The sequence below is a fragment of the Cucurbita maxima genome, unplaced genomic scaffold, assembly GCF_002738345.1.
Source record: "Cucurbita maxima cultivar Rimu unplaced genomic scaffold, Cmax_1.0 Cma_Scf00031, whole genome shotgun sequence".
NCBI classification, from domain to species: Eukaryota; Viridiplantae; Streptophyta; class Magnoliopsida; order Cucurbitales; family Cucurbitaceae; genus Cucurbita; species Cucurbita maxima.
In genome coordinates, this window is record NW_019272047.1 from 919,724 (window position 1) to 929,723 (window position 10,000).

The 10,000-nt window shown below is 37.0% G+C and overlaps 2 protein-coding genes across 3 annotated transcripts in view; one reads left to right on the forward strand and one right to left on the reverse strand.

The window, feature by feature from the left end:
* LOC111466301 (alpha-glucan water dikinase, chloroplastic) overlaps positions 1–4,897 on the forward strand; it is a 12,283-nt gene extending 7,386 nt beyond the window's left edge. The window contains exons 19-34 of one of the 2 annotated variants that reach the window (XM_023110896.1): positions 130–192; positions 331–390; positions 483–635; positions 760–843; positions 1,063–1,239; positions 1,325–1,431; positions 1,618–1,831; positions 1,909–2,012; positions 2,250–2,385; positions 2,488–2,613; positions 2,913–3,023; positions 3,343–3,441; positions 3,722–3,895; positions 3,985–4,077; positions 4,168–4,283; positions 4,507–4,711. In XM_023110896.1, the coding sequence (XP_022966664.1) occupies positions 130–192; positions 331–390; positions 483–635; positions 760–843; positions 1,063–1,239; positions 1,325–1,431; positions 1,618–1,831; positions 1,909–2,012; positions 2,250–2,385; positions 2,488–2,613; positions 2,913–3,023; positions 3,343–3,441; positions 3,722–3,895; positions 3,985–4,077; positions 4,168–4,283; positions 4,507–4,711 (2,022 nt within the window). Of the gene's footprint in view, positions 1–129; positions 193–330; positions 391–482; positions 636–759; positions 844–1,062; positions 1,240–1,324; positions 1,432–1,617; positions 1,832–1,908; positions 2,013–2,249; positions 2,386–2,487; positions 2,614–2,912; positions 3,024–3,342; positions 3,442–3,721; positions 3,896–3,984; positions 4,078–4,167; positions 4,284–4,506 lie in introns of both variants that reach the window. The other variant, XM_023110897.1, reaches the window with a different exon arrangement.
* Positions 4,898–5,825: 928 nt separating this feature from the next.
* LOC111466562 (heme-binding protein 2-like) lies at positions 5,826–6,858 on the reverse strand. The gene is made up of 2 exons (XM_023111271.1): positions 6,490–6,858; positions 5,826–6,366 (listed from the first exon to the last, which is right to left on the reverse strand). The coding sequence occupies exons 1-2, from the start codon at positions 6,696–6,698 to the stop codon at positions 5,949–5,951; spliced, it is 627 nt and encodes a 208-aa protein (XP_022967039.1). The 5' UTR covers positions 6,699–6,858; the 3' UTR covers positions 5,826–5,948.
* Between the last annotated feature and the right edge of the window lie 3,142 nt (positions 6,859–10,000).

Here is a 10,000-nt window from a genome sequence, read left to right on the forward strand (position 1 = left end):
TTTTTTTTTTTTTTTTTTTTTTTTTTTTTTTTTTTTTTTTTTTTTTTTTTTTTTTTTTTTTTTTTTTTTTTTTTTTAATGTATAATGGCCTGTATTTCCAATTATTATAAAGAACTTGTATACTTTCAGGGTCAAGGATTCATGGTTGGGGTGCAGATAAATCCTATTTCTGGTTTACCATCTGGATTTACGGTTATACTTTCAACTTCTATTTCATTTACACTCGTTGGCTGAATTATGAGTTGTTGATGTTATCTACTTTGTCTTAATTGTTACTTATTATATCACGACTGGCCATTGAATATTTGATTTGCAATGTCTTTGAAACAGGATTTGCTGCAATTTGTTTTAGAAAATATTGAAATCAAGAATGTTGAACCACTTCTTGAGGTATCATGAATTTCTTTTTTAATCACATTTTCTCTTCACTACTATTTTTATAAATTTTACGAAATGTGGTTTGACTGGTTGTTTAAGTGCAGGGCTTGCTTGAAGCTCGTCAAGAGCTACATCCTTTGCTTCTCAAACCTCGTGACCGTCTAAGGGATCTCTTATTTTTGGATATTGCCCTCGATTCTGCTGTTAGGACTGCTGTTGAGAGGGGTTACGAGGAGCTAAATACTGCAGGACCGGAGGTATTTTTTCTGTTTGAGCTAGCACCTGAACCTAGACAGTAAAAGTCTACATTTTTCCTGCACTTTATCGTACTTTCTTGCTGTTCAAATATATTGTTGATAATCTAATCTCGTCATTTTTCAGAAAATTATGTACTTCATCACTCTCGTTCTGGAGAATCTTGCCCTATCATCAGATGATAATGAGGATTTCATCTACTGCTTGAAGGTAACAGTAATAAAAATGGAGAACTAAAACCCTGAAGTTGAATTCTTAAACAAAATTTTAGCCCGCTTGCTTGCTGAATTATGGTCTAAAGTGTTGGTTCTTGTAGTTCAGCCTTTTGATTTAAGGTCAAGTCCCTGAGAATGAGAACATCAGTTTGCATGCAAAAGATATTGAAAACCTGTTGTAATGTTTGTTTGTTTTTATTTTTATTTTTCAAAGGGATGGGATCTTGCATTGAACCTCACAAGAAGTAAAAAGGAACATTGGGCATTATATGCAAAGTCTGTTCTTGATAGAACCCGCCTTGCACTTGCAAACAAGGCAGAAGCATACCATCGCATCCTGCAGCCATCTGCTGAGTACTTGGGATCACTGCTTGGAGTAGAGGAATGGGCTGTATGTCCTTACTTTGTCACAATTACAATGTGCCGTTTTAAATTGCCAGGATTTTGGAATTCTTCCTCATGGTTTGATTTTGCAGGTTGACATATTTACCGAAGAAATCATCCGTTCTGGATCAGCTTCCTCTTTATCCGCACTTCTAAATAGACTTGATCCTGTTTTGCGGACAACTGCTAACCTGGGGAGGTTTGAGTTTGCCACTATTTCCTATTTGAACTTTCTAGAGAAAAAGGGTTAATGTAGTTGACCAAAAGTTGTTAAATACGGTTAATGAAGTGGAAATTAGATCAAATATTATACTGCAGCATGTAGTAATGCCACTTGCATCTTATGACAACCTTCTAATATAATCTTGGCTGGCCCATGTAACAGCTGGCAGATTATTAGCCCGGTTGAAGCTGTTGGTTATGTGGTTGTTGTGGATGAGTTGCTTACCGTTCAGAATAAATCATATGAGAAGCCAACAATTCTAGTCGCTAACCGAGTAAAAGGTGAGGAAGAAATTCCAGATGGTACCGTTGCTGTGTTGACGCCTGACATGCCAGATGTTCTATCTCATGTTTCTGTTCGAGCAAGAAATGGGAAGGTAGTTGTTTGTTACATGAAAAGTACATTGTTATATTTCTTTTATCATATAATGTTAATTTTGCTCATCTCTGGTAGGTTTGCTTTGCAACATGCTTTGATTCAAGTATTCTTTCCGACCTTCAAGTTAAAGAAGGGAAGTTATTGCGTATAAAGCCGACATCTGCTGATATTGTATATAGGTACAAACTAATGCATTTTCTTACTTAAGCTTAAAGACATCTGTGACTTAGCTGGCCCTAAACAAATTTATACCTTCCCATTTTAAAGCAGTTGAGAATTTTGAGATTTTATCATTTAATTACTATATTCAATTACTTCTTCATTTTCCCTTCCCAGTCAAAAAGTCAGTTCAAATTAAAGTGTTGTGAGATAAGCATGAAAATGAATCATAACCTTCTTTTTTCACTTAACTTAAGCGAGGTAAATGAGAATGAGGTACCAGATGCAAGTTCCATCCACGAAAATGATGGTGTTCCTTCAACCGTAACTCTCGTCAGAAAGCACTTTGTTGGCAAATATGCCATTGTATCTGAAGAGTTCAAGAGTGAAATGGTTAGGCTCATATATTCCCCCCCTCTATTCATATTGCTTGGATAAGAACTCCTATGTTACATTGTCAATCTAGTTTATTATTTTTTGCTTCGTTTTTTTTAGGTGGGAGCAAAATCACGTAATATTTCTTACCTGAAAGGAAAAGTGCCATCGTGGGTTGGGATCCCCACCTCAGTTGCCCTTCCATTTGGAGTTTTTGAAGAAGTTTTGTCTGAAGGATCAAATAAGGTTTTTCTTCTAGTTTCCGAACGAAACTTACATATCATGATTTTGACATGAAGCTCTATCTGATGCAGTGTGCAAGATCTTTCAATTGACCGTCATGAAAATTACATATGAATAGTTTATGGGATCTCGAAAACTTAATATTCTTGAATAATACTTTTACCTTCATACATCCTGAGTTGTCAATCACATGTTCAATTTGGCTTGTACTGTTTCATTGCATGCTGAAGCTCTATAGTTCATCTAAAAGATATAACTACTTAAGCTGAAATATTTCTTTTCTATTTCTTATAACCTAAAAGGCGGTGGCTGAAAAGATTCAAGATTTGAAGATTAAGTTAGGAGAAGGGGAGTTCAGTGCTCTAAAGGAGATTCGCGAGACAGTCCTACAGTTGGCAGCCCCCACTCAATTGGTATAATTTTCCTACTACTGGCGTAACATTATAGTATGCATACATGTATATGTAGCACAAAGTATCCACATTCTATTTTATATCATAGAACAAGCATAGTGTTTGTCTCATCTCTGCTTCAATCTGTTTTCCTACTCCAGAAATAGATAAATGTGTGATTTTGAACTTATAATACAGTCGTGACTTTCTCAATTCATTTAGATTTTTAGAAATTTCATGGAATTTTATATTCGTTGGCATCAGCAATCTGCAAGGACGGCCAACCAGGTAGTGCCAGCCCTTTCGAAGATAATAATTCATATGTGAATACAATTTTCAGGTGCTAGAGTTAAAATCTAAGATGAAAAGTTCGGGAATGCCCTGGCCTGGTGATGAAGGTGAGGAGCGATGGGCGCAAGCATGGATGGCTATAAAGAAGGTGAGCACTCCATTCTGTGCCAAATATGATGCTGGTCTCTGCAAATAACTGGTCATGGATTCGAAGCCTCGTGTAAAATTTAAACTCATAAAAAGAATATTCAAAACAAGTTGTTGTTGCTGCTGCTGTTTTTCTATTCCCTCGAAATTATTGCCACATGTTTTGTTCAATCGTACTTCACTCTACTACATGTAAAATCCACCTTTAACAGTTTAACCTGATTTATGTATTGTTTTGCAGTTAGATAACCTGTTTACTGTTGCTTATCTGTAATGTGCAGGTCTGGGCTTCAAAGTGGAACGAGAGAGCATACTTCAGCACAAGAAAAGTGAAATTAGATCACGAATATCTCTGCATGGCTGTCCTTGTTCAGGAAATCATTAATGCTGACTATGCATTTGTTATCCATACAACCAATCCATCTTCTGGAGACTCGTCTGAAATATACGCAGAGGTATTATTTTTCTTTAATTTATTCGTTCGCTTACCACGTGTCCATCTAATTGATTTAAGAGATTAATTTTTTTATCCTTGTTGCAATAGGTTGTGAAGGGACTTGGAGAAACTCTAGTAGGAGCATATCCAGGACGTGCTTTGAGCTTTGTATGCAAGAAAAATGACTTAAATACTCCCAAGGTAAGATTTGTTATTTCATCCCTGCTATCAACTCACTTAATGTGAGAAATGAAATTACATCAAAACCAATTTTGGATTTGACTGTTTCAGGTGCTGGGTTACCCAAGCAAGCCCATTGGCCTGTTCATTAGACGATCCATTATTTTTCGATCGGATTCCAATGGCGAAGACCTGGAAGGATATGCTGGGGCCGGTCTCTACGACAGGTATTCTCAAATATAATCCCATTCCTCTCCTCCAATGATGCAAATCTGCTGATCTTAAATCTTTTCCTACAATATTCTTTCTACCAGGATTAGTCAAATAAGTAAATTCGTCGTTGTTTCCAAATCTTATCCTACTGATTCAAGTGTTAGGTTCTATGACTGTTAATAGATTCCATCATGTAATTCCATGTTCAGTTATTGATTGAGAGCTTTTTTGACATAGCGTGCCGATGGACGAAGAAGAGAAGGTTGTGCTAGATTACACGACGGATCCGCTCATTATGGACGACAACTTTAGACAGTCGATTCTGTCTAGCATTGCTCGTGCAGGAAATGCAATTGAGGAGCTTTATGGATCTCCTCAAGACATTGAAGGTGTGATTAGAGATGGGAAAGTATATGTCGTCCAAACAAGACCCCAGATGTAATCTTCTCTATCTCTCTCTATTTATATGACGTTTCCTGCGAGGAAAATGTCTGACTGAAATAAAGTCATGTTCTGAAACAAAGGCAGTAAGAAAAGTAATAGGTATTGGTGAATTTTGACAGAAATAAAGAGTAAAATTGATATCTTATTACAATGTAATTGAATGAATTTTGGCTAGTTTTCGTCACACCGGTGTTAAAATTCAGCTTCTCAGGTGTTAAGATTCAGTTTTCGTCCCACAAAACTTTTAAATCTTTCTTATAATCAGTATAATTCACAGGAACCAGAGATCTACCATTTGCAGCAACTATAAGGGTTCTGAAATTCATGATGAGGGCTTTGATGCATTATCCTTCGGATTTTTCAAGAACAATAAGCCAGTAGCCCCAAACAAACATCAATTTATTCGATATTTTCGATCGGTTGCATTCTTTGTTTTCTTCTTCGTGACCATTGGCATAATAATAATTTTACCATTACTGTTGCTCAAGTAGGATCAACTATGAGGATATGGAGGCTCTTCACACCAGGAGGTGTGCCAGCAAGGACAAAGAGTGAATAATGAAGCATTCCTTATAAGGGTATGAAACCCCAGTGTGTGGATTGTGAGATCCGACCTTGGTTGGGGGAGGGGAATGAAGCATTCCTTATAAGGGTATGAAAGCCTTTTTGACATGTTTTTAAACTTTAAGGAAAAATTCGGAAGGAAAATCTAAAGAGGATAATGTATGCTAGTGGTGGACTTGGGCTATTACAAATGGTATCAGAGTCAGTCACCGGATGGTGAGAACACTAGTAGAAGTAGGGCTAGAACCCTCTCCATAGTAGGCATGTTTTAAAACTGTGAGGCTGACGACGATACGTAACAGGCTAAAACGGACAGCTTCCATGAAACCACGGACAGCTTCCATGAAACCAACCTTGCTAAAAGTTAGTGATGAAGTGATGAAGTGAAGATCAAAAGAAACTTAAGGAATCAGACAAAGATTAGTTGGCTTATTCTGCTTCATATGGTGCATTGTTCAACTGATACCTAGACCAAAACTTTCTCAAAGGATGCTTTGGATTCGGAAAGGAATCCATTATTCAATTGATTTTACCACAAACAACAGAAATACCTCAAGAACAGTGTTACATACATTACATTATGGCTTCTTATTTAGTTTTGTTGTACATTTTATTGTGCCATATACATTCACACAGCCTGCAACAGTCCTCAAGCCGACTCCGGTAACTCGTTACCGGCGTTGACAGCCCTCTGATGTAACAGCTGAAACATCGAGCCAGACTTCGTTCAAACGACCCGACAGGTGACGTGACGAATTATACTGAGCAACGGTGTATTCTGAAATGGCTGAACTCTTAGGTAGGTACTTGTTCAAGCTGCTCTTCAGAGCTTCAACTTCTTTGTTGATGTTATCATCTTTAGCAAACCCAGAAAACCTCCTAACTGCTAAGCAATTGCTTCTCCACTTCTCAAACTGAACATTGAGTTCAGAATTGGGCAGCGGCGGGTTTTCGGTATACATAGAAGGAAGATAATACCTAACCAAGCGCTCGGGGCCGTGCGTTGATGCCATAATGGTCGTCGTGACAGGAGAAGTGATAAGAAAGTGAGAAGAGTTGATATTAGCACCATGAATGTATTGATACAATCTGATGCCAACCAATACAAGAGATTATTAGTTCAAATCAGAAGGAAAATTCCACCACATTTTCTTGGTAGAATTTTCTCGGTGGAATTTTCTTGGCAACCAAACAGAAAATAGCAACTTATACCTGTGGAAGCCTTGCTGGGTGGACTTCTCAAAGGAGGCTGTTCCTTGGACCAGAGCTGATATCCATGAGACTTGTTTATACTGCCTAATCTCAAATTCTGCCTCCACATGAATCACATTATAATGTGGAGATTCAATCACTCTGCCTGAGCTACAACAACAAAAGAAGCATATTGTTAGAGCAAAGTTCATCAATATCTTGCCATTCATCCTCGAGTTTTCTTCGATTGTGCTACAAACTGGCTTCTGATTCGAGCCCGATTTATAATTATACGTTTAATGGCTTTAAATTTATACCCTCAATCTTCTGATCGATGATATACTTGAGTACAGTATATCGTGGGAGATTTAGTTCATATTTGTAACGAATCGATATCGGTCCTAAATTGGTATAAAAATTGGAGAGATGTACCTAAAGGTGCACTAAGAAAGAGAATCCTATTATAAGAAACCATAAAAAGTTGGAAAGGTTGGCAGCCACAAGAGGTTGTCACCCAATTCAAAAAAACCTTGGGCAGCCACTTGTTCTGTTGCAAATGATATTTAACATATTGGTGAAGATTCTTTGAACACTAATGGTTTTCCATCTCATCATCCTCCATTCTACCTACCTACAATCGTGTCAACTTCTCTCTATCCAATAGTTATATGGAGTAAGTCGTTGTTGTTGCCTTTTGCTTACATTTTCACATAACGCCAATTTCAATTTCTCAAATTTTGCTTTCAAAACTCTCTTTCGAAATCTCTCTGCTCCCGTTTTCTAAAACTTTCTTCTTGAACTAAGGCCAGAGGCTCGAGTATACGTCGCTTGGCCGTAGGCGACACAAAAACGAATAGATTTAACTCACTTGTTGCTGGGAAGTGATTGCTGCACAATCGCAAGTCCGCTGCTATCATAGTGTGATTGAGGGCTCTCCACCACCCCTGAGCCCTGTGGTCTAAATGAGCTACCCTCGGGCGACTTCCTTTGAAATGAGTTTTTCAAGGACAATACCGGGCGGCACAGGTGTGCTGGTATTGCGCCTCAGCCTGCGTGTTGGAGGTTGTTACATACACCAGCTATCTGGCACGGTATTTGTAAATGATACGATATGGACACAAGAGGGCCAATGCCTCGATGGATGGATGTTCGGAAAGTCCTGATGAGATGAGCGACATGCGGGCCCGTTCACGATGGCATGACCGAACGAGTGGTGATGGCCGACGACATCTCGAGACTCGAAATGACGTCAAGACATATGGACTATGTCGATGAGGATCGAGATGACAAGATGAGATGCAATGTTGCATTAAGAGACCTTGGTCCCAAGCAGAGGTAAGGTTGAGCCGAATGACTTGGCCTAGTGTAGAGGCAAGTCGGATGTGTCGCAGACAATTGAACATGCACACGTAGACGGCATGTGGGGTTGAACAAGCTAGGAAAACGATGTACCTTTTAGGATTTTCAAGACAAAAACCTAAAGGTTACTGCTTTTGTTTCGATTCAAATATGTTCGGGCTATATATTGAAAGACAGGCTCAAATCCTGGGACTAGGAAAGTTTAGGTGGAAGTGCAGGTAGATATAGTTACCAATACCGATAGCAACACCCGCTAAAGCAATTGTAGCAGTAGGCTTGATCAATAGCTATTTTCTTGAACGAGGTAAAGCTTTTACACAAGACCTTAAACTGGAGAGAGAGCCTTCGCTTACCTGCTTAACCGTGGCCCTAGTTTGTTAGTAGAAGTAGCTAAGAAGGTCCACTAGAACGTGGAAAATTCAAAAGAACGACAACTATCTTATTCGATCATGAACTCTCGTTCACTTCAAGCCTTTGGTATAATAACTTGAGAAGTTGTTGCGTAAAGCCTCGATAAAGCATCTTAAAGAGAGTTGTCTTAATCCCTCTAAACTATGTTCTTAAATTACCCAATTATGATTAACGAGAGTCAGACAATCTTACCTTTATGTAAACTTGAAAAATTTTAAGGCGGTCTTTTTTTTCTTTTTAAAATTTCTGTTAATTTTTAATATATTACATGAGTTTATCATTGGCGGGCTAAAAAAATTTAAATATAAATGAATAAAATATCTATGAAAAATTTAAATATTTTTTGTTTAATATTTTCAGATTTTATTTATTTATTTATTTATTTTGCTGGTTTTCAACGCTTGAGAAATTAGTAATTGGGCCAGGCCCAATTCCAAGCACATCATTCACTTTCTCCAAAGAGACTGGGCCTGTGAATTGATCTTTCGGCCCAATAAAGATTCCCACTCGAATTATAATCTAAGCTGGTAGTCCAAGCCCATAATGACTCCATTTGGATCACAAAGGCCCACCGAATTTCATCAATTCTCTATTAAAATCAAATTTTAACACTTCTTTAAAAAAATTCTTAATTATAATTTTAAATAAACTTATAGATATTTTTTAAGAAATCCATAAAATAAACTTAAAATAAATAATATATTTTAAAAAAATAATCTAAAAGAGAACCATTCATCTTAGACATTATAGTTCATGTCATATATGCGATAAGAATCAGCCATTTTTAACGAGATTTTGACCATTTTTAAATGCAAATTTATAAACTTTTACGAGGATATGCAAGTTAGAACTTTGTCCATAACATAATCGACAAATCTCATCGGCACCTGACCCTAGATCATTTCAGATCTATTAGCATAGCAAACTTCGTTGAGTTCTAAATTCTAATGGTTGATATATAATCTTTCCGTTTTGAATAAAATTAAAGAGAACTTATCTTTTCTTTCTTGTTCAAATTTGATGATTTTGACACGTGATCAGCAATCAACACCCAAAAATAGTTTCACTTCGAACCAATTTTCGTTCAACTGACGTCGAGTACTATCAACAGCGTTTTGTTCGCGTTTTAGGGCTGCTTCGAAGAGCTATTTTCTCTTTCCAATATCTTAATATTCTCTAAGAAAACTGTACCGAGACTTGAGTTTCAAAGAAAAAGAGCCTATAAACTCGGACGTAAAACTAAACCCTAATCGTTAATTTGCTTAGATCTCTTAAATCATTGCTAAAACCCATGATTGTCTCGTACTTTTATAACCTAGTTTTCTTTTTTTTGGTTCTTTCAATACCAATATTTTTGTAGTGAAATTTGTTACGTACCCTTAAAAGCAAATCCCCCATTGATTGCTATACTATTACCAAAAAATCGAGCGGCCCACCAAATTTCACAACGCCCAAAACAATGAGTCGTGGTGAAAATCTCACAGTTTGTTAGGTTATGGAACCTGCTGCTCATTTATAGCTTAATAAACGTTTATACCTAGTAAATGACATATAAAATAAATAGTAAGTAAATGTATATTAAAAAGTTATATTATGGTAGATAGTTATATTTAGTAGATGGTTATATCTGTGAAAGTTATATATAGGAAATTAGTCGGTGCTCTCAAGATACTTTTTATATTCTGGGTTTGTATACATGAATTCATCAATACAAATTCTTTAGCCAATATTCTTCCTTCGTGTTCATCTAGATCTAGTGTGT